The sequence below is a fragment of the Lissotriton helveticus genome, chromosome 5_1, assembly GCF_964261635.1.
Source record: "Lissotriton helveticus chromosome 5_1, aLisHel1.1, whole genome shotgun sequence".
Lineage (NCBI taxonomy): Eukaryota > Metazoa > Chordata > Amphibia > Caudata > Salamandridae > Lissotriton > Lissotriton helveticus.
Window position 1 is genome coordinate 1696680395 of NC_136065.1, and position 25040 is coordinate 1696705434.

Here is a 25040-nt window from a genome sequence, read left to right on the forward strand (position 1 = left end):
CCTTTATTACGGGTCTGTTTGTTGCAGAGATGCTTAAGGTCATTAATTTCAAGGAGGTTTATCAGATTACGGACTATGGGGTCTTCAGTGTAGTTCTAGTGCATGTTAAAGTCACCTAGCAGCACATCTTTAGTGTAAATAAAGGAGCTCTGTGTTATTAGGTTGGTTAGTTCTTCACAAAAGGTAGGCAATCACCAGGGGGTGGTAGATAGTGTGAAGTAAGATAGGAGAACAGCCATTTGACGGGAGTTCAACTCAGAGATATTCCAAGTTTGCGTAGTCCATGGTTTCTAATGTGTTAGGGCAAATGTTATTTTTGTGGATTATCGCAGGCCCAACCCCTATTCTTTTTGGTCTGTCCCGTCTAATGACAAAATAGCCAGGGGGAGTGAGCAAGTCCAGTGTGGGTGCTGAATGTTTGCTAAGCCAGGCTTCCGTTAGGAAAGCAATGTCATTATCTTCAGCTAGTATGGTTTCAGCTATTTCAGTTGTGTGTTTTGCTGCAGATCTGCAGTTACAAAGAATGCACGATACAGAGTCTGGATTTTTAGGAGTAGAAGATATAAGACTTGGCAGGCGATAATACGCCTAACTGAAAAGAGACGCTAACTGATGCCCTGCAATGATGGACTAAGGACTTTGATTCCAGCGGACCCAAGGACTAGGATGGGTCTCTCTAGGGCCAGTGGCAGTGGCTCCTGTATGCCCCTTGAGGATCAGTTGGTGAAAAGACCTGAACTCCACTGCTCCCTCACAGGTGTTCTGCAAGACAACCAGGAATCTCTGAGGCGTGGGGAGTGCAGACAGGAAGGTGCTCTGCTGGCTAGTTACAAAGGGGCTACCTAATATGCCCCTACCGGCAAAAGAGCAGCACCATGACCAGGCAGAGGAGAAGGCTGCAGCAGGGAGCCAGGAAATCCAGCTCCATGCTGAATGCGCTCCATTAGAGGCCAGGAGGTCTGTTGAAAATGCTCCTGAAGGCTAGAGCTTGCCACCAGGAGCAAACCATGCTTCCAGTGCCATTCTTTTAATAGGGAGAGAGGGCTCCTCTCCCCGAGCCTCTTTAAAGCTTTGAGGACCCCATCCCAGGCTCTTCTTCCAGATGAGGGGGGCTCTTTGGGCCCCTTTCTGCAGTGTCTTGGGCACCCCATCTGCCAGGGCCCAATCCAAGAAGTGTGCTAGGGACCCCATCCCCCGGGACACTGCTGTTTCCTGCAAGCATACCTCCAAATGTTGCTGGCTAAAGATCCAGCTGTCGTCTCCCAATGATTTTGCCTACATATAGCCATTAAGAATTTGCCTGGCTCCCACCACAGTGATGGCTGGTGAGCCAACCGCAGGGACCCTGGGGCTCTCCCACAATCCCCAAAGATCAAGGAGGTTGTCGGTGCCCCAGTTGGACACCGTTCAGGAACAAAATAATACGGTCACCCGCTGGCTGGAGCCTATATTAGTGCTGGCTGGGAAGCTAGCAGGGGCCCTTGGCACTCGCCCCACGACCCTCAACATTTAGACATAATCTGGGTGCCACGGGTGAGCACCCACTTTAAAAAATAATAATCATAAATGAGCGGCAGGAGCCGGGGTCATTTCGTACTCACTGTTCCATATAATGAGCAGTCCACAATGAATTAGAGCGTTTTTATTTTTTTCTATTGTATTTTTTCTTCCTGGTGTTCCGCCTAGAAGGAACATGGGCACCACCAATAATTATTTTTGATGTTGTGGTGCAGCAGCCCCCAGTTACATTTAGAACAAAAAAAAGTTAATCTCCTGGGTCATTGAATCTATGACCCCCATGAAAGCTTACCTTATGTTTTTTAAAACACTCCAGGTTGGAGCTGTATGCTCTTTAGCTGGAGAGCAGTGCCCCCTTGTGTTTGGTTCTATGGCTATACGTTGTGATATAAAACATTTTAAAAACAAATCTCAAATAATGTTTTTTAATAAGGTTTTACTGAAAATATTTTATGACAATCACTTTAATTAAGCACTGTAAGGTGTGAATGTTTAAAATATATATTTGCTTATATTTATTATTGATTTTTTGACAAGGAAAAAGGTCTGCTTTATATATGTTGATGTGCTGACCCCTTGATAAAGCCAATAGGCACGCTTTTTATTTTTTTAGATTTTGAACATTTGACTAAATCAGCAGGTCTGCCTTTGTTAAAATGACACCCATTATATGGTTACATCAGTTGTGCGTGCCTGAAAGGGGCTGGTACAGCAGCAAGCCCCTGCGCCCAACTCTGCGCATGGCCACGGATTTGGGAGCCTAAGGGGGGAGAGGGTTTGAATAAAGGGCCTGGCCACAGGCCAAGCCATGCCCCTAACCCCAGGGCATACACAGCCAAAGAGCATACGAATGGGGAATTAGGAACCCGCGGAGGTTGGGTGCCTGCCCAACTCCGCGCCACTCACGGCTATAGGCTCTGCACGGTGAGTGTTTGAGCAACTAAACCAACGCTGCGCATGGCAATAGACATCTAACTTTACGTTAAAAAACATGAAAATTAACTGAAAAATAAAGGTTGAAGTGACGTAGTAGTTATGAACTGTAATATCTTACTTAAATTGTTTTTAGGTCTCGCCTAGCGAAAGCAGCGCATGCGCTGCACTCACCATGGAGAGGACCTTTTACAATCGATTCTTACAAAGCCTTACATGCAAGCGCAGGGATGGATAAAGATGACTGCTCTCGCCATTTATCCAAACATAACAGCCTGCGCGTGCATGTAAGGACAGTGGATAGTCCGCTGCCATCTTGTTAAACACGCGTGCTTTCACTTTAAGCACGGCATGCTTTCACTTTAAATGCAGTTTAAAGTGAAAGCACGCCGCCATGTTTGATGAGAAAGCACACCGCCATGCGCGGGCGTGCACTGCGCACCAGCCATGCCGACCTCCCTTGTTAAGAGAAGGGGCTGCACATAAGGAGAGCACAAGGCACTGTGCGGCTATTCGCAGTGAAGAAACAACAAACGTTGACAAGGCAGTGATAGGGACGCTTTCTTTCAGGTTTAGATTAGGGATGTAGCATAGGCCCTGAATTAGAAAATAGCATTAGCCAGTGAAACCCTGTGATGCACTGTGTTACTCCTTGGGAGGATAGTGGTCTGCCCTCAGAGGCGACAGAGCCCGATGATGCTCAAATCCAAGCGGCTGTGCTGTGTTTGTGAACACCCTACGTTCAGGATGATTGATGAGCAGCATCCGATATAGTGCTTCCTAAATTAGCAGAATATGGATCTTTAATCCCTGTAAAAAAACACTATACAGTATTGGCAGCGTATTCTGTTATTAGCCAGCACACTATTAATCCTCATAGTGATTGGATTTTTATTCGGTGGATTTACTCTTCGCGGCTAAACACTCTTCAATATATTGCCAGGAGAATCAATCACTGCAGGCAGGGGAGCGCAGGACACTCTGGGGGGTAGGGGTGATGGCTGACAAGGTGTGCACCTCCAAACCTGCGGCAGTGCACGTTCTTCACCCTCTCCTTGTCCATGCAGAGCTGCTGCTATATTACTTCTTCTAGACTGTAGTGCTATGAAGCAGAGGACACCTCCAACATCCGTGTGGAATTTCCAGTTCATGGACATAGCGGACTCTGCCTTTCACCCATCCTGTAGTCTTGTAAAACATCTCTGCAGGTTACAGTTCCTGTTTCCGGGATCTGCTGTAACTCATGTCCACTTTCTTTAATTTAATGTCCTTGCCTTTCTTCCCCTGTTACGGTCTGAGCCGCGAAGCAGCATAGGATTGGCACGAGAGCTGCACATACCAGGAAGCAGTATAACAAAGCATAATGCTCCGTCCTTGTCGTTCTTGTTTTAGGGTCCCCTCCTTGCAGCTCTGGTCCCTGTGCTCTGGAGCAGCTTAGGGTTAAACACCATCCAAGCAAGCAGTGTGACGTCACGTAGCATCATGTTCCCTCTTTCCCTAGCTCCAATTCCCTAGAGTATTCCCTCTCCCCCATGCCCTGTCATTCCCTCTTCAGTTGCTTTGCAGTGCTTTAAAGAGGTCTTAAACGGAATAAGCACGATACAAGAAAATACATTACATAAAAGTGACATCCTCCCCATGCCACTTCTGTGTACCTCTTCCATTTAGATGCAACGCTCTGACTATCTACATGTGGCATAAACGCGGTCTATGCAAACTGCTGACATATCACATTGGGTTCGCCTGTTCCCTCTCTCTCTCTCCAATTCCTTCTCTCCTTACGCTTGTTGCTCCTTATCCCTACTGCTTCCTTAAAGTACTAAGGTGCACTATACATTTAGTGCAACTTTAGTGACGTATAAGCAGCCAACGTGACAGAACGTCCAGGGTTCCTTTCTGCTCTCTCTCCTGCTCCCTCTGTGTCCACTCCTTCCCTTGCTTGCTACCGCTCTGCGCATGCGTCAGTTGGCAAGCGTTTATTAACAAAAGAAACAAGCATTGAAAATGCAATAGGTCTCGCCTTTGATTAAGTTAAAGCCATTTTCTTTCCCAATGCAAAGCAAATAGCTTTAACTTAGTAAAAGGTGAGACCTATTGCATTTGTAATGCTTGTTTTTAAAGCTTATACATTCACCGAAAAAAAAACCACAAAGGTTAAAAGGACATTATAGTTAGGTGAAATTGTCAGTTAAAACATTCTGTTTTAAATGAACAAAATCACTGAAATTCACCAGTTATACTTATCCTAATTAACTAGAACTCATGTCCTAAAGTAACTTTACCACATAGCCTCGCCATGCACTGCTAATTACCTCACATATTACATCACTCATGGCATGTTCTATGACATCACTGATAACACTGCAACATCCAAAATGACAACAATAACAACACTGCATTGCAGGGAAGAGAATTATAGTTACATAAGGGTATGTGTTACAATTACTTGAGGATACTAGAAATGATGAATTTCAGTGATTTTATTTGTTTATAACGGTATTCTTTAACACCTTGACCGCGGCGCGAATTCCGCCGCGGTGCTTGTGATTTATTGAGTGGGCGGGGTTTGGACGGCCCCGGCAGTCCTCCGCACACGCCCACTGTGACGTCGGACGGCCGGGGGGCGTCCAACGCAAGGAAGGGGTTAACTGACATTTTCACCCAGCTATAAAGTCTTGTTAACTTCTGTTTTTTTCAATGAATTTCTACGTTTTTTTCGATTTAACGTTTGATATTATTACAATTCCTAACTATAATGTCAGTTTAACCTTTATGTTTTTAGTGAATATATATATATTTTTTTTTTCGCTGCAAAAAAACGCCAGATACTCAGGGCTTTAACAAATTCAATTTATTTTTAATTGTTCATGACGGCGTGCAACCGAAAGCTGACAAACGCGTCTCGGCCTCCTGGCCTTTGTCAATGTCAGCTAACCAAGGTGAAGCCTCATATTTAAAACAATTGTTTTCATTGGAAGGCTTACTAACAGTTTCATAGAGAGTGGACTACACTTGCTCTCATTGCATCTGTTCTTGTTACTTGCAAAGCATGGCCGCCATATGATGCTATTGACTGTTTTCATGAAGCAGTGATGCAGGACCTTGATAAATTGAGAATACCAGCGAATTTCCAAGCAATATGAAATACAACTTAACCAGAGAAGAAGGTGCAGCTGTTTCTTCCTTGCAAAAATACATTTCTTTAGTGATCAAACTATCCAATAAAGAGGGAAATGTAGTGCTGTTAAGCAAAGAGTCGTACTAGGAGGAAGCACTCCATCTATTGGAGGACTCACAAAGCTACATTCAAACGAATAGCACGACATACAATTCAAGCATAAGGGATTTCCACGCCATGTTGAACAATTGGCGAGACAGGGGAATCCTGGAGGCAGACGAATCATCCGGTGCTCCCCACATTCTATTACTTGCCAAAAAAACAGAGAAACCACTGGGAAGCCCCATAGTATCATCAAAGGGGAGTCTCCCAGAAGAAGCTTCGATATATGAGGACTCATTCCTTGTCCCTATCGTTAAGGACATAAGTTCCTACATTCAGGACACTACTGATTTTATCCGTCTAACACAAGACATCCAATGGGAGGAGGACTTCTGATTGATTACACTAGACATCGCCATTCTATACACATGTATTTCACATGAGTAGGGGCTGGCAGCACTGGAGTACTTTTTAAAGAGTAGGCCGTTGAAATTCCAAGAACATAATTTGGTGTTATTACAGATCTAATTTATTTCTGTATAAATAACAATCTTTTTTATTTTTTTATTTACAGGTGAACTCTATTTACACAAACAGGGGACTGCCATGGGCATGTGCTTCGGCCCCAGTTACGCGAAATTGTACGTGGGCTGGTGGGAGAAGCACTTGGCCTGGACAGAACCCAATGAAAGATAGGTTGAGAAGGTTGCCCTATTGGCAAGGTATATAGAAGACTTGTTTATAGTGTGGTGACGCACTCAACAAGAAGCAGAAGAACACATTAACAGTTTCAATAGCAATGACCTCAATCTAAGATGCACCCCTGAAATGAGCAGGACAGAAGTGTCATTCCAAGAATGAACTGTATTTGTCAGCAATAACAGATTATGCACCAAACTATTCAGAAAGCCTGCAGCATGGAACACGGTCCTGTATGCACATAGCCAGCATCCACGCTGTCTCACAAAGAGTATTCCATATATGGAACTTATAAGAACTAAAATAAATTGCCATCTCTCTGTAGACTATGATGAAATCGAGAATGAAACAATAGCAAGGTTTAGAGAGAGAGGATACAATCTGGTCAGTGTTGAGGGATGCGAGTGAGAAAGTCAGACAAAGAGACAGACGTGAACTCCTGATAAGGCCAGAGGGAAAAGACAGGAATGTAACCAAAATAGTGACAAGGTGAGACTGATATTGAATTCTCCATTTAATCAAAGGAAATCCGAGGAGCAATTGAGAAAAATTGGGAGTATTCTCCAAGCAGGTCACAAAGTAGGATAGGAGATGTCCAATAAGCCAGATATAACATACAGAAAACGTGTCTCCCTGGACATGTTGGTACACAGCCATTTCCAAGAGAAGCCAGCAAGAAATGTGGAAGTGGCAGGCTTTTATTCTTGCACTAAATGCAAAGCCTGCAGAGGGAGTGTGAAGGTGAAGGAATTTGAGGTCCCATGGAGGAAAGAAAGAAGGAAAATTGCCAAGCTGTTGAATTGCAATTCATACTATGTAGTCAAATCAAATCAAAAATAGCTCTATTCAATGTTGCTTCTTAAAAACCATAAAAACACAATAAAAAGAATAGAATATACCAAACATACTCACATGAACAATGTTCTACAAATTCTTCTTGAACCAAAATCATTGCTCAAATAAGAAGCTGGGTATGTTATTTACACAAGAATGTTGAACTCATTTAGTAAAGACTAGAGAATTAGTGCATTGTATTCCTATGTCTAATAACAGCTTTTAACAAGCATTTGCAATGCAATAGGTCTCGCATTAGGAAAGTGTGAGCTATTGGTACTGTAAATGACAATTTTTTTTATATGTGTTGGCTTTGAAAATATATAAATTAATAGCATTGTTATTCACAAAGCAAATAGCTTACACTTTCCTAATGCGAGTCCTATTGGCTATGGCAATGCTTGTTGGTAGCAAGCAAGGACAGTGCTGTTGTGGTGCTGAGTGATGCTGTTGTGGTTGGGCTGAGTGATGTGGTGGTGTCCCGTGAGTGATGTGGTAGTGTCCCGTGAGTGATGTGGTAGTGTCCCCTGAGTGATGTGGTAGTGTCCCCTGAGTGATGTGGTGGTGTCCCCTGAGTGATGTGGTGGTGTCCCCTGAGTGATGTGGTGGTGTCCCCTGAGTGATGTGGTGGTGTCCCCTGAGGGATGTGGTGGTGTCCCCTGAGGGATGTGGTGGTGTCCCCTGAGGGATGTGGTGGTGTCCCCTGAGGGATGTGGTGGTGTCCCCCGAGGGATGTGGTGGTGTTCCCCGAGGGATGTGGTGGTGTTCCCCGAGGGATGTGGTGGTGTTCCCCGAGGGATGTGGTGGTGTTCCCCGAGGGATGTGGTGGTGTTCCCCGAGGGATGTGGTGGTGTTCCCCGAGGGATGTGGTGGTGTTCCCCGAGGGATGTGGTGGTGTTCCCTGAGGGATGTGGTGGTGTTCCCTGAGGGATGTGGTGGTGTTCCCTGAGGGATGTGGTGGTGTTCCCTAAGTGATGTGGTGGTGCCCCTGAGTGATGCCCCTGAGTGATGTGGTGGTGCCCCTGAGTGATGTGGTGGTGCCCCTGCGTGATGTGGTGGTGCTGCTGGGGCCGTTGTGGAGATTAAGCAAGCTATTGCCCAGAGTCACAGAGTGGGACCCATGATTGGACTAGGCACCGAGGCGAGATTTATCAGGTCCGGGGAAATTGAGTCCAAGAACCGCCGAGGCGGGAATTGAACCCTGGTCCCGGGCCAGACCTCTGCATCGGGGTCTGCCGCTCTAACCATTGAGCCACGCTTCTCCACAGAGTGATGTGGTGGTGTCCCAGAGTGATGTGGTGGTGTCCCAGAGTGATGTGGTGGTGTTGTGAGGCGTGCAGCAGTGTGAGGCATGCAGCAGTGTGTGGCGTGCCGCAGTGTGTGGCGTGCCGCAGTGCGAGGCGTGCAGCAGTGCGAGGCGTGCAGCAGTGCGAGGCGTGCAGCAGTGCGAGGCGTGCAGCAGTGCGAGGCGTGCAGCAGTGCGAGGCGTGCAGCAGTGCGAGGCGTGCAGCAGTGCGAGGCGTGCAGCAGTGCGAGGCGTGCAGCAGTGCGAGGCGTGCAGCAGTGTGAGGCGTGCAGCAGTGTGAGTAATGCAGCAGTGTGTGAGTAATGCAGCAGTGTGAGGCGTGCAGCAGTGTGAGGCGTGCAGCAGTGTGAGGCGTGCAGCAGTGTGAGGCGTGCAGCAGTGTGAGGCGTGCAGCAGTGTGTGGCGTGCAGCAGTGTGTGGCGTGCAGCAGTGTGTGGCGTGCAGCAGTGTGTGGCGTGCAGCAGTGTGAGGCGTGCAGCAGTGTGAGGCGTGCAGCAGTGTGAGGCGTGCAGCAGTGTGAGGCGTGCAGCAGTGTGAGGCGTGCAGCAGTGTGAGGCGTGCAGCAGTGTGAGGCGTGCAGCAGTGTGAGGCGTGCAGCAGTGTGAGGCGTGCAGCAGTGTGAGGCGTGCAGCAGTGTGTGGCGTGCAGCAGTGTGTGGCGTGCAGCAGTGTGAGGCGTGCAGCAGTGTGAGGCGTGCAGCAGTGTGAGGCGTGCAGCAGTGTGAGGCGTGCAGCAGTGTGAGGCGTGCAGCAGTGTCAGTAATACAGCAGTGTACGGCGTGCAGCAGTGTGATGCATGCAGCAGTGTGAGTAATGCAGCAGTATGAGTAATGCAGCAGTGTGAGGCGTGCAGCAGTGTGAGGCGTGCAGCAGTGTGAGGCGTGCAGCAGTGTGAGGCGTGCAGCAGTGTGAGGCGTGCAGCAGTGTGAGTAATGCAGCAGTGTGAGTAATGCAGCAGTGTGCGGCGTGCAGCGGTGTGAGGCGTGCAGCAGTGTGTGAGTAATGCAGCAGTGTGAGTAATGCAGCAGTGTGCGGCGTGCAGCAGTGTGCCATGCAGCCGTGTGCAGCAGTGCAGCAGTGTGCGGCATGCAGCAGCATGCTGACTGAGAGATGGGTTGAGCAGAGGATGCTCAGTGCATGAGATGTAGAGTCTTGGGGGCACATATTCTCCAGTAATCTGGGAATGGTCAGTAATATTACAATATTGGCAAAAGATGGAGCAAATATTGGGAGACGTGGAGGGCAGAACAATATACTTTGACCCGAATGTGATGCTCCTTGAGGTAATGGATGAATGTGGAGAGTCCCGCTATGCTAGAACCATGGCTGTATTGGGCCTGCTCATCACCAAAAGAGAAATTGCTAAACATTGGTGGGACGAGATGGACCCCACGGTGGCTGACTAGACCAGAGGCATGGACTTTTGTGCCAGAAAGGAGGTGCTGGTGGATAGAGCGAGAGGTTGCCCCAGAAAGCATGCCAAGGTCTGGGATCAACTGTGGGAATATTGTCATGGGCTTGTGGATGCTAAATCAAATCCTGAACTTTAGTGTCTGTGGTTATGTGGATTTTCTGGGTTCACAAGTATGATAAAGATATTTAAGTTTGAAAACACTTAGACAAGTGGCTCGTACTGCTTGAACTGTGCTGTTATTTGTTTGAACTGTTCCAAAAACAAAAAAATTGTTTAAAAAAATGGAAAGTGGTTGCCAAATCTTTCTTATATTAAGAACCTCGCATCGGCTGCATTAGTGATGGCTACTCGAATCTGTTCTCACAATCGCTGCACAGACTTTGCCATTGCAGAGAGATGGGGCTAAAATATCAAGTGGGAATAGAAGGACGACTGGTATGGTGACCCTTACAGAAAAGGAGATAATCATATCATTAGAGGTGTGTGGCGCCTCTTAGCAGTTCACACAAACCTTTCATAGTGCTTTCTGCATCTGGATGAGTTGCACTGACTCTTAGTAGAGTGCCCAACATCCGTCTTCAGTTGTGTTTTTTTGTGCCTTCTGGTTCACCGACAGACTGGGCGAGGAAGGAGTTGCGTGGTCTTCGTCCGATAGTTACCTCATCTCAGAACCGAATAATCTAATAGTCTGTGTTTCATCTTGGTGCCAATATCACCGCTTGCTCAACACCGAGTGCGCCACAGATTCTTGACCCTCCCGCAGCGTGGCTAACACTAACCCTACTGATGCATTTTAAATACATCTTCATAGATAAGTGAGAAACTGCATCGTTTTTCCTCATCTGGGACACCCAGGCCCTGCTCTTCTCCTGAATAAAGAAACAAACATGCACCCAGGTCATTATTGTGATGTTCTACAGCGTTTCATAGCCTACCCTGGGGCGGGACTTCCGCCTTTTGCGGGAAGCCCGCACCCACTAAGTGACTGGACGAGAAGGGCAGAAGGAGGAAGTCCCGCCCCAGGGGAGTCTGTGAAACGCTGTAGGCACGTAGGAGGAGCAGAGGCCACTGATGCAAGTGAGGGAAGCCCCGCGTGACGGAGCCTGTAGCCTGGTGAGTGGGGCGGGCGGGGCTTAGTTGTAGGGTGTGTTTGTGTGCGTGTGTGTGTGTGTGTGTGCCTGTGTGTGTGCGTGCATGTGTGTTATCCACTTGCTGCCAATGTAGGACAGGAGATGTGCACGGCGTTTGGGTGAACGTGCGCGCTCACATGGGGGATTCTCCTGCGCGTGCCCATCCCCTGTCTCACATTCCCAGGAAGTGAGTAACAAAAGATGCTTCGCTGGACGCAGTGCTTCGCACTGCTTACACCAGCTCGACCTAAAAAGGATGATACTGTAAATGTGATAAATTCATTTTGAAGCTTCAAAAAATGCCGTTCTACATTGTCGAAGTTCCCACTTCTTTAAAATGGGTATTAAAAATCTTTTCCTAGGGAAACCATAAAATGTACAGAAGAATATGCAGTGTAACATAGATTGGGTGGAAATGTCATCACACGGGCATGGTAACAGGTTTTTGGACCATGAGTTTGCCTCTGGGAAAGTAATCATTCTAAAAAAGGACCCACCATGGAAACGGGTTAACAGCATGCGTCGGTGGCATCCTCGAACCTGTACCAAGTAGGGCTGAATACCATTACACTACGTCATCAAGTGATTTTCCATAACTGAAGACTTTACTTTTTCAGAGAGCCAACGCTTGTTTTCTAAATAATTTAAACATATTAGTTTAAAGTTCTTCCTCGATATACTCTCTAAACAATTTGGAGAATCAAGACTTGGAACTCCCTCCCCATCCACCTTCGGCTGACCCAGGACCATCTCGCCTTCAGGAAACAACTCATGACCTGGCTGTTCGAGCAGTAGCATACCCCTCCCCCCAAGCGCCTTGAGACCCTCCCGGGTGAGTAGTGCGCTATACAAATGGCATGATTGATTGATTGATTGATAGTATTCCGGGTGGCCGATGTCGTATGATAGTTCTTTTACATATTTAAACCATAAAATCCTGGATGCCCCCTCCAATTTAAGACAGTCCTTAATCACATCTCTATTAAAACTGGGCTCAATGGAAGACCACACCTTATGCCACAAAAGAAGGGGATTAACTTTAATAATATCGGAAATATAAGACTGGCCCAATTCTTAATGACATGCAAATGTAGCAGTGAACCCGGGACAACTAGAAGGTAACGCAAGAATTCGTTCTCACAACACTGGATTTTTTTTATCATCAGCTATTCCCCAAAGCCCCGCCCCATATGTCGCAGTAGATACACATTTGGACTTATAGATATACACCAGCACCCGGACTGGTCGGCCGCCCAGTTTATTTGAAAAGTTCCGTACTGCGCCTATTGCTTTAGAGAAACATAGTTTTCTTAAATTTACAGCTGATGACCACGAGCCCCATTTATCAAAATTGATGCCTAAATAGGAGAATCTGTCTGTGGTTTCTATTTTTGTGTTATCAATAAAGATTTTACATGTATTTCCTTTTTTTATCCCACAGCACATAGTAAAAGTTTTACTTTTGTTTATTTTCAAGCCTCTTTCCATCATATAAGTTGCGAATTTAGTGACAGCTCTTTGCAGGCTTATCTGTGTCCGCGCCATGATGACTGCGTCATCCGCATATAATAAAATGAGGACTGGGTCATTCTCAATCATAGGATAATCCTGCCTGTCCTAGGCCAAAGATGAACCTACACTATTTATATAGAGGTTAAACAGAAACTGGGTGAGTATACAACCTTGTCTCACTCCCTTGTTAATACTAAATTTAGTTGTACACTCTCCCCGTTTCCCATACCGGACCCTAGCCCCCGCTCCCCAATATAGCTCCTTGATGAATAGCAGCAGGTTTGGGTCAACACCCATCTCTCTCAGGGTGCTCCAAAGTTTGTCATGACTTAAGCAGTCGAAAGCTGAACTTAAATCGACAAACGTTAAAAATAGTTTTTCCCTTTTTGCTAATACATATTTGCCTACGATTAGAGCTAAATTTAATCCCTGTTCAAGGGTTCCTAGACCTGTCCTGAACCCGTATTGGAACTTTGAAAGTAGACCTGTCTCTTCCACCCAGGATTGCAATTTATTTAAAATAACCCTCCCTTCCACTTTCATTAGCGAATCCAGTAAGGAAATAGGACGGTAACAGTTGGGTTAGTTTCTGTCACCCTTTTTAAAGATGGGAATCACGATAGCATCTGACCAAGTGGGAATAAACCTGTATCTAGTGCAGCTATTCAAAACCTTAGGAGCGGGGCCCATAGCTCTATGTTAGACCTGTAAACATCTACTGGCATGCCGTCAGGGCCTTGCAAAAAAACACAGTTGATGGACAGAATGTAGAACAATGTCATACATTCACCCCAGTACAAGGATCTGGGCCTAAATCCATCGTTTTTTTGCACTCCACACCACCCTGGGTTAGACACTGGCTATATGCAAATCAGCTCTGACTTGGGCTTTCCCTGGGGCACTCTCTTTAATAGCTGTTAAAACCTCTTCATAGGAGATTTCAATGTTCAAAGGCAATGGTGTAAAATGCGCATTTTCATCTCACTCTATAGTGGTAGTTCCCTCACTCTGGGGTAAAACATCAGCCTTATAAAGATCCTTGAAGTAGTTGACCCATTTATCTTCCGTGATTGCCACGTCATTAATGTCAGTGTCCCTATCTACAAAAAAAGGTGCATTAACAGCCCTCCAAAAGCCTGTGTTATCCTTTATGCAGGCCTGGTGTAGCGCCTGCCATGCTTCAATTTTTAACTGGGCCTTACGCTTTTTGATTTTTTGTTGATAATCAATTCTGGCCTCCTAAGTTCTTCCTTGCTTATATTTTCTTGTTTTAAGACCTTCATTAGGTGAGCATGGGCCTTGCTACAGTCCCTGTTAAACCAGCCCTGTGCCTTATTCGTGGCCTGTTTCTGCCTTCTGGTGAGTAAATTTTGTATTTCCGCTGTTATTCTAAGGAAGGCCTCAAACACTAAGTACATTGTCGTCCATCTGCGAGAGACAAATCTCAAAATCCCCAAATGAATTTTTTTACTAAAGTTTCTAGAAAAACCATAGGTTCCACTCTATCCCAGTTTATAGCATAACCATTTGTCCGAGCAAGATTTATGTTGTGGTTATACATTGCTTGTATTTCCTTGGAGGTACATTTACCCCCTGCAAGGGAGAAGAATAGGCAGATAGGGTGGTGATCACTCTTAGCTATTTTAGAAGTTTTACACGTGTGGTTGTTACAAGAGTACCGTTTTGACAGAAGTACAAAATCAATTACTGTGTTACAGCCCCTCCCTATAAAAGTTGGTTCAAATGATACAGACTGTCGGCATAAATAATTAGCAAAACCCAGATCAAATTGGAAAATGATATCATTTAACATGTCCCCCACAATAGTGTGGGGAAAATGTGTTAAAGGATCTTCTTTGTCTATTCCCATACCACAAATGCCCAGATGGTTATGTGGGCATAGGGAGCAATTAAAATCACCAGCCCGTATTAAGCACATATCACCCGTCAGATGATCTATATTTTTCAGGGTTCGACATAATTCTACTAATGCTTTAATAATTTCCGTTTTCGCAATATTGTTATAAAAATGTATTTAAAAAGGTCCCTTCTTGCCCCCACGACTTACTGACAATATCTGGTAGAATTCGGTTTCATTCTCAAGTTTCACTACCAGATCACCCGTGAGGTTAGACACATAGGTACATAATCCCCCTTTATTACATCCCATCAAGCTAGATCTAGCAGGAGTGTGGAATGTACTATAACCAGCTATGTGTAATGCCTCAATTGCCTATGATTCTTGTATACAGATCACGGTGTAATCCTTGATGAACATTAATCAGGAGGGATCTCTCACCTTAGATGCAAGCCCTGCAAGCCCTGCAACATTCCATGATAATAGCATGAAAGTGTTGCTAATTTCTGATGTCTTAAGTGTGGGCTTTAAATTTACTGCGTTGTTGGTGTTTGTCCTTGATCTCCCCAGGTCATTCTTAAGTTCTCCTTTATTAATTCGGCATTTACCTGCAGGTTGTTTACTCTCCGAGGTCACCATCAGGTCCCATCTATCTATGGCTACAGGGGACACGAGGTTATTATCGCCAGTAATAGGTATATCCGATGTAAGAATCCCCCGGCTAGATATAGGGCTAGTTGATTTTACAACCGCTGTCAAATGGCCTACCTCCTCACTACCACCATCTGTGGGCCCTGTCACATCACTTCGAGCAGACTGATTTCATACTCTCAGCCCTCACATCCAGGGTAATATCACTATGCTGGTTGGTCCTATATGTAGTCAGTCAGTCCACCATGTCTAGCGTGCTGAATCTATTGCTAAGGGGGATACTCGACACAAGTCCCAACTCATCGTGACCTATTCTATTACTGGCGTTGCCATGGCAAGATCCCCTATCAGTTGTCTTTCCCTGAGAGCCAGAATTCTTTTTATACAATGAAGGGGAATAGAAATAGTTAAGGTCAAAAATCTGGATACTGGTTCTCGTGATATGAGAAGGCCTTTCACAAATGTAACGGACGACCCTGCTATCTAGAAAATTAATAATTATACAGTCACCCGCTATATCTTTCGTTCTTCTACCCACCCAACTCACTCTCCGGGCAAACAAAATTTGACTGTGGATGTAAGGGGGGAGGGGTCTATTTGTATTCAATCAGTGAATCGTTTTGTTCTTTAATTCCATGTACAATTCAACCCGGCCCTTGTCTAACTCTGGAACCCCTTTGAGGGCAGCAACATAGGGCACGGACTCTGGTGGCAGATCAATATTTGGCAACATGTTCTTATAGCCATTGATGTTATGAGATCCTTTTCTGCCTTCTTGGTGAATATTTTTCGCCCCCTCGCCCAATAGATGATGTTCTATTGGCTTGTCCTTCGCGGAGTCTGAGGTACCATGTGTATCTACACCTCCCTTGGTGCTAGGACCAGATCCACAATTTTCCCGGGAAGTTTGTTCCAGTGGATCTGGAAACATCCCATGAGTGATCAGTTGGAATCCATAGTGTTCCTAGGTCCATTTATCGGCAGTTCTTTTTCTTTACCACACTCAGATAGGTTTTTGTTGATACTCTCCAAGTTGGTTGTGGTCATACGTTCAAATTGCTCTATTCTGTCCTCAATTGACAGTAGCCTAGCAAGAATGGGCTGTATGGAGGAGGTAATAAGATCATGTATTTTTGGCCAGAAGTCCTCATTCATTATCGGCATGGAACCAACTGGGGTAATCATGGGTAAGCCGCTTGGTGCAGGTATAGTTACATATGGGGGCCCCGGTGTAATAGATGCATCAGTAAATGCAACACACACCTTTTCACCCGGTTTATTTGATTTAACCAGCTTAGGGTTTTTCCCCCTCTGTACGCCCCCGCCTCGCTTCCTTTTGGAAGAGGTGTGGCTCAATGGTTAGAGCGGCAGACCTTTATGCAGAGGTCTGGCCCGGGACCAGGGTTCAATTCCCCGCCTCGGCGGGTCTTGGGCTCAAAAATTCCACGGACCTGATAATTCTCGCCTCGGTGCCTATTCCAATCACGGAGTCCCACTCTGCAACTCTGGGCAATAGCTTGCTTAATCTCCACAACGGCCCCCACAACGCCTAGGATGCCTGGCCTCCACCTTGGGGGTGCCCAGGAGTGGACACCTCACAGGGAAAGCCAGGATGGGTTCCACAGCGGTATTCGTACAAGCGCTTTGAGACCCTTGCGGGTGAGTAGTGCGCTATACAAGTATCAATTTTACAATTTAAATTTTTGGAGGCTACTCCCATATTATACCTTGGTGAAATGGGCACAACCGTGGGCACAGACATCGTGGATTCACGAGTGGCGACCCCGCCGGCTGGAGTTGATAATAGGTTATGATTGGTTTGAACCGGCAGGCTGGACTCCCCGTCACTCCTAATAGTCACAGTTTCCTCTGTTGATTGGTTACTGGCCAGACTTCTAACCTCTGGAACGATTACTTGTTGTATATGCTGCTCAGGAGAGCGAGTCAGCAATAAATTCCCCAGAGATGAACGTTTCGCAAATGCTAAGTCCTGTGAGAGCCGGCGTTCGGTAATATATCAATCTCATGTGCCAGTACCGATGTGGCCCTTTTAATAAATTGATCAAGTGTCCCCGATACGTAGCCACCCGTTGCGGCCTTCCTCCCCTTTCCTTTGCGTCCGGCCATGTCAAAGTTACTGGTGTAGTGAGAGTATGCAGATATTTAGGAGGTACATTGAAACAAACAAGAATAAATGCAATTAGCTGACCTTGTGGACTCGCAATGTCGATGTTAGGGACAGGGGCCCAGCCTCCTCCGGGCTCCAACGGGCAACAGAGAGCTATTACAGTACTTTGCCTTGGACCATGTACCATCAGATCCAAGAGGTGGTGATAGAATACTGAAATTAAGGAGACTAGAATCCCGCTATATTATAGATTTACAATGCAAGGCTCCCAACGGTTTGAACAAAGGGGAAGAACTGGGAATTCATCTGGGCAAGTAGAGTAATTTGTAGTACAACATATTCCATTAGAGGCATCTATATAATATTAAACTTGTAGACATGAAGACATTTGGATTACACAGAACAATCAGATAGCCATAATCTATTGCCCTAGTGATGGAGCAGAGAATTCGCCACGAAATGCCAGATTAATTGGCATCAACGTGGCGAAAGGCCGATCCACGACTTAATCACCAATGCAAAACCATTGTTTAATAGAAAACTAATACTGCTCACTATGCCGCAGTTTCGTCAGGGTAATAGGCATGACTTAATAATAAGACCAGCTGGCGGCTATGCCGATCCACGGCATAATAACAGGATGAAGGGCAAAATGGCTGTATATAGTAATAAAGAATGTAACGCTATGGCAATATGTGTAAATATGTGTAGAGAACGTTTCGACATTTATAAATATGTACAACAGGAATATATGTAGATATGTGCACAAATGTAAATAATGATCGTAAATAACAGACTATCATGTTTACAACATTGCGTGTATTACAGTCTTCTTTCTATGTCTATGACTAATGACACGAAAAAAGTCAAAATGGCCCCTCGCAGTGTCGCTTTGCAAACACTGACGAAGGTAACCCGAAACGCGTCTGTTCGGAAGTGAAATAAATACTTGAAAAGAAATCCCCCCGTGAGTGCTGAGACTCTTTTCCGAGCAAAGGGAATTGAGAGTATGGAGCAATATATATATATTTTTTTTTTTGGGGGGGGGAATATAATGGTGTAGCGCACTAGCAATGGCTGACACTGACGAAGCCTAAAAGGTGAAACGCGTTTGTCGAGGGGCAGGGGGGTCTGCCAAATAAACCATCTTGGTGAAAACGCTGACTTGGAGTGCCGCCTGTTCTATTCAGCCGAGCGATTTGGAAGTGTGTGTGAATATATATATATATATATATATATATACAAACAAATAAAATGGTTGGCTTAAGGAACTTATCCTAGTAAAAGAACTTCTTCCACTTCATTTAGGGGGTCCGTAATTTGTTGAGCTGTCTTGCCCAAAGGGAAGTGTGATTGGGCATACCTGAGCATGTTTTCGCTGTGTGAGTCAGTCTGTCAAATTGCAGCTCCTCCAGCTAGGGCACTGAATCTTACAAACAGGCTATCTGGATTTGCTGCAAGAGCACAAGGACTTCCACCCACCTGCACCACCTGGGCATCCTCGACATGCAATTGAATTAATGCTTTGGGAGGAGGGAGTGGACATTTTACTTGAAGAAATGACAAGGAGATCTTACATACCTTTAATAAATTGTCCAGCTCGCAGATTTTTTTGGGAAAGTCTGCTCCAACCAGGGCCTGGGTCTAAAGAAAAAAAAAAACGTGTGACCAAAGAGCACTGGAGTAAGAAGATCATACAGAAAGGGCACTGCTGCGTGCAAGGATAGTACTCTGAGGGAACAGCTGAGATGAAGCTCAACCTGCTCAGGCTGCAGTACTGATAGGAAAACAACAGAGACAAGGCACTGCAGGGAGTTGGTTGCGCAAAGGAAATGCTGGAGGGAATCTCAAACTTAGGGCACTGCTAACATTGAAGATACTGCTAGAGGATGGTTCACACTAAGGGCACTTCTGGGAGGAGGCTTCCACCGAGGGACCTGCTGGAAAGTCGCTCACACAGAGGGCATGGCTGAAAGTATACTTACACTGAAGACACTGCTGGAAGGTGGCTAGAACCGAGACCACGGGTGAAAGCAAGCTTACACTGAAGACACTGCTGGAGGGAGGTTCACCCTTGGGCCACTGATGGAAGAAAGCTTCCACTGAAAGCACTACAGGCAGTTGGTTCGAACGGATGGCACTTGTGGAACTAGGCCAGCACTAATAGCACTGCTGTAAGGAGGCTCGCACTCTAGACATTGCTGGGAAAAAGTTTACACTGAGGACACTGCTGGAAGGAGGCTCAGATTAAGGGCACTAATTCGAGGTATCTCATACAGAAGGCACTGTTGGTAAAAATCTCCAATTAAAGGCACTCTGGGGGTGAAAGTTTAGTCTGGGACCCCCTCTTACCTCTGCATTCAATTCCTTCCAAAACCCTTCCACCTGTGAATAAAGAAAGGAACACTGTTAGAAATATGAAGCACAAAGCGGGCTGCATCTGCTTAATAATGTATGATGTGCTGTCTGCAGTACAGCTTGAGGCGTGAGGTACAGTGTTGGCCACAGAATGGAGTGCAACTGTGACATGCAGTCTTGCTTACAAGGTGATGTTTCAAATGCAATTTTACTTGGGGCAATGTTTCAGGACCAGGTGTTTGTAAGGAAAGATGTGAGGAGCTGTCTTGTCTGAAGGGTACATGTGAAGTGCGGCATGTACTGCTGGGAGAGGTATGAGGTGCAGTCTAGCCACCAAGGTAGCATAAAGGAGGACCTAGGCAGTACCGCAAGTTCTAAGATGCAGTGTGAGATGTGGGGTTTACTCAGTCTAAACAGCAGGGTGAGGTGTAAAGTTTAGTCTAGGCTGTGGGCCACAGGGTTTGATGTACTTTGGGAAACACAGAACACTGCAGACTGGGCTGCCTGGTTATATGCGAGCTGCAATCTTGCTGCATGGTGAATTGTGAGTTGTAACAAGGGTGAAGCACGGTGCTAGTCATGGCCCCTCCCCACATTCAACAATGGCAATAAATAGCATATTACACTGCACATCTTCATACTTGCTATTCTATATGCACACAAACATACAGGTGCGAAGGTTGATGTCTCACTCCATAGGAAATGTTTCAAGTTTGTTTATTTTGCATAGTAACTGAAAACCATTGCAGCATTTGTTTAAGAAAGATACAGTAGAGTTATTATACAATAATAAAATCCATAAAACACAGGCTAAAAATTACTGTACTTTAAAAGAAAGTTAACAGTGCAGGCGATTGCAAGATTCATTGGTTCGCAAGATAAAGTGCAGTGCAGTCGCTATTCCTTGCTGATGCTGGGTATGCGCCTAATAAAGTGCCATATAGACCATATTATTCAAGTTGTTACTACCTGCTCAAAAATTGCTCAAGAAAGGTGCTAGTGCTCTGTCCTGTGAGGAAAGCCACTTCTGAATTGAGAGTCAGTTGCACCACAGGAGCTTCTTACTTGTGTGGCTGTGATTGGGCTATTCAAGTTTTAGGTATTTTTTGTTCGGCCAACATAAGATATTTTACCAATCTGCAGGTCAGTTGTGTGTTTCTCGGGTTGAAGCAGGCCAACACCTCTTGTCTCCTGGTGCGGATGCCTTTCTGCTTAAAGGGTGCTTTTAGAACCTGTAACCGTTCTTGATTTAGATCCTTGGAAGTACAGATTAGGTGTGAGATGTCTCCTTGATTGGTGTTGCACAACCTACATGTGCTTTGAGGTGTAGCCCTCAGCCATGGTGGAAGATGCTGAGTGCACGGGGGGATTCCCAGTTTATGCCTTAAAAATTTCATTTTTATCACTTTGGAATAGTCCTGATTAAATAACATTTGCTGTGCAAGTGTTTTGTAAGAATTTAAGGTCTTCCAGGCACGAGATCTATCTGCAAAGGTTGTCTTGTCCTCCACCAAGGAAATTTGTTTTATACATTTCCATGCCAATTTTTAAAAAGTTGAATGTCCAAGTTGAGTATTCCAAAGAACCGTATGCTTGGTAATTTCCAAAGATGTCTGGAGGTAGCTCCTTGCTTGGCAAGTATCCCTATGCTGGATTTCGTGCCACAGCAGTTAGTTTAACGTGTTTGGGGTGGCATTTCTGATCTTGTGCCAGCAGATGACGCAAGACCCGTGCCTGGCCAGGGATTGATGTAGGAGATCAAACTCCAACCTGATTTGAGCTGGTGATGTGTAATGTGGGAGGCAAAACATGATCCTGTAAGCTTTGACCAGCGTGTTATCTAGTACTTTGGCATCTCTCCCCCACAATGCTTCACTGCCGTTGGTGATCGTGGGGAGTAGTTTGGCCTGAACTACCCTCAAAAGCAGGCTCAGTGTCGGCCCCATCAGTTTGTTAGCAAGATTTTTCATTGAAAGTGCTATTACCAGCCCTCTCCTTATTTCCTCTTTTTGTGCTCAACCCGTTGCTTGCTTCTGTCAGCCAACGGACGTCGCACGCACTACCTCCGTAGTGCTGCGCACGTCTGTTGGCCGACGCGACCCTGCCCTCTCATTGACGGTGCTGCAGCGCGGCGGAATTTCCACCGCGGTAAAAGAGTGAAAAGTTCCTTCCTTGTCAATTATGACTCCTAGATATTTGTAATCCTGCGATGATTCGAGTTGATTGCCAACCAAAAACCAATTCCTCTGCCGATTTCTTTTGTTGTTTATTGTCATTTACAGAGTCTTACTGAGAGAGATTTTTAAATTGTTTTCTGTGGCATAGTTCTTTATTTCCGTTAGTAGGTGTTGAAGACCCCCGTAAGTGTGACTAAGCAGGACTACATCATCTGCATACATAAGATATGTCAATGTTTTTCCTTCTAGCTTCGGTGATTGTGAGTTGCAAGCTTCGATGGCCTTTGGGAGGTCGGCTAAAAATAGATTAAACAGGGTGGGAGCAAGCACACAACCCTGTTTCAGGCCTTTGGTTGTGGGGACTTTTGAGGAAAGGTGGTTTCCGCCACCTAGTTTCACCTGCACCCTGGTGTCTGTGTGGAGAAGTGACAGGATGTTTAAGATGGGCTGTGGGATTCCCCAGATTGGCAGCTTCCCCCACAGTCTGTCCCTCTCCACATTATCGAATGCTGCGCTGAAATTGAAAAAACATAGGTGTAAAGGAAGGTTTGATGTGTTTGCTGCGTCAGTCAATAAGGAGATTGCGAGAATGTTAGTTGATATACCCACCATTTTCTGAAAGCCTGTTTGATTTAGCGGTATTATCTTGTTTGCCTCTGCCCAAGTTGTGAGCTCCTCTAGATTGGTGCCTGCAAAATATTTTACTTCATTGTCTATGAAGGCTACTAGCCGATAGTTGCTTCACTCGGCCTGGTCTCCTTTTTTATGGATTGGCACAATTATCGAACCCTTCCATGATTCAGGTAATCTGTTCAAAAGTCTGACTTCCAGAAAAAGAGGTTGCAGGATACCAGCCCAGTCCTCCAACTTGGCTTTAAACAGCGCTGAAGGGATGCCGTTCAGTCCTGGTGCCCCTTCTCTCCTCTCTTTTGCAATCTGCTTTTTTAGGAAATGTGATTTTTGCGTCTTTAATTAAGTCCCTCTTGAATATCCTGCACCATGCTTGGGAGGAAGACATTTAGGTTGACAGCTATGAGCAAACAATATTTGGTGTGAATTCAGTCAAACAGTTCAAAAGTTATAACGGGTCCCACTCATTTTCACTCACCAATAAAATGGGATTCCCTGTAGAAGATATTTCTGCATACATAACTCCTACACTGATGACTGGATAGTCAACATTATTTTACAGCACAGCACCCTTTTCATCATTCAGTGCCTTTTCTTAGTTTGGCTAAAATCAGTTAAGTCTATTCTGAAGTTATACAGCAAAATGACGGAGTTCAATATGCATGTCAAAGTATATGGCAAACATTTGGAGGAATGAAAAGAAAATGAGACTAAAGCAAAAAACGTATCAGGAGTGTCGAAGCAGCATTATTCACGAGTGCGTACTCCATCTTACTGGACTGTCTGACGGGAAACGGCCTTTACAACGAAGCCGTTTCCACGAAATCTTTAACCACGCATGCAGTACAACGCATGCGTGGTTACCACTAATGCCTTTACCACGCATGCCTTTACTACGATGTTTGTAGTAAAGGCATATGTGGTAAAGGTAAAAAAAAAAAAAAAGGGGGGGGCTTGGGGAGGTCTCCCCCCCAAATAAAAACTCACCAGAAGTCACGTCGGCATCTGAGTCGTTTAAGAGAAATCGGGAAAAATACCGTTTTCTCTTAACGACGTATGACGTCACCACGAAAATAGTCGAGGAAAAGTTTATGCGTGGTAAACGAATTCCGTTGTAACGCATGCGTGGTAAAGGCATGCGTTGCAACGGAATTCGTTATATCGTCATATATTCCTGTCTGACAGGCAGAGGAGAAAAAACATAATACCAGCGCCAGGACACCTCCGGGTAACAGAGCGCTCTACAAATGTGCCAAATAAATAAATAAATAAAATAAAAATAAATAATAGGGCCTTCAGCCCCTGCCCTATCAGGCCTGGCCAGGACCACTGGGCTATACACTAAATACCCATGACTTGCCTAATGACAGGGAAGTTAATTTCCACGCAGGCCTATTTGCCATCACCCACGCTCTATTTGCAAACAGGGGGCAGGGATGGGTGCCCACAGTGTTGTGCTAGTCAGAAAAGTATTGTACAATTGTTTAGCTCCTCCTCATCTTTAAGCAAGGCGAAACGGTAGGAGAGGGCAATGGGTTACACCGCCCCAACCTTCAAGTAGGATGATGGGGGATGCGGTCACACACTAGCCCTGAAAACAGACAAAAGATTGCAGAAATGCTTGAAAAAAGTATAAACTACTGGCAGTCGATTTGGGTAAAATTCTAACCCATTATTCTTTGTCCACTGTGCCACTCCAGACAGATGCCCGCCTTATGAAAATCAGTACTGGCTGAGCTGCTCATGAGAGGAGTAAATCCCAAACTGCCTGCTAAAGCACACTTCAGAAGGGAACACAAGCAACCCAGACATGTTCTGGTCTTATAAAGCGGCATAACTTGGATCCTATGTCACAGAGAGCAAGGGACCCAAGTTTAGGATACTACTTTACACATTGGGGGTTCATCAAAAGCCCAAAAGATGGATGAAGGAATGCTTGCAAATAGTCTAAACCACTGATAATTGCTTCGACTCGCATTCCAACCCATTGTTTTTCACCCGATGAGCCACTCTCGAATGAGGCCTGCCTTATCCAAAGAGCCAATTTCTGGGTTTCTAGAACAAATGAGAGACCCGGCTGAAGCAACAGTCAAGAGCACAGAGCATAATGCTGGCACAATGTATATGTTTGTTTGTTTATGGGATTTCTATAGCACAAACCTATCCAAAGCACTGTACATGGTCAAAGGCAAGCTTAAAACAAACAATTAAAAGGAGAGAAAGCCGAGTTGTGGGTGGTTAATACACTGTGATATAGTATTCTTTAAAGAGGTAAGTCTTCATTTCGCTCCTAAATTGACGAAGTGCCGGGTTGGTCCTGATGAAAATAGGGATGTTGTTCCGCATCCTCGGTGCATAGATGAAAGAAGCCTGTTGTCTTGTTTTTTTTCTTTTTTACACTTCATAGTCTGCAATCTGAGGGTGTCCTGGCTCCGAGTGTGCGGAGAACCACCAGAGATGGTGAGTTTGTTTTCAAGATAAGCTGGTGTGCTAGCCGTGATGGCTTTGTAAATGATGCAGTTGGTTTTGAAGATGGTGTGGGCTGCCAAGATTAATCAACAGAATTCCATATGGATAGGAGTGAAGTAATCATACTTCCTAGGCCCTGTATGAGATGTGCTACGGCGTGTATAATGCCCCAAGTGGTTCCAGTGTGGAGAATGGGAGGCCATG

At 45.4% G+C, this 25040-nt stretch overlaps 1 protein-coding gene across 1 annotated transcript in view; it reads right to left on the minus strand.

Annotated features, from left to right (window-relative positions):
- PSME1 (proteasome activator subunit 1) overlaps positions 1-25040 on the minus strand; it is a 172329-nt gene that overhangs the window by 142855 nt on the left and 4434 nt on the right. The window contains exons 2-3 of the mRNA XM_078644961.1: positions 19555-19587; positions 18784-18846 (exon numbers count right to left, since the gene is read on the minus strand). Coding sequence (XP_078501087.1) covers positions 18784-18846; positions 19555-19587 — 96 coding nt within the window. The remainder of the gene's footprint in view (positions 1-18783; positions 18847-19554; positions 19588-25040) is intronic.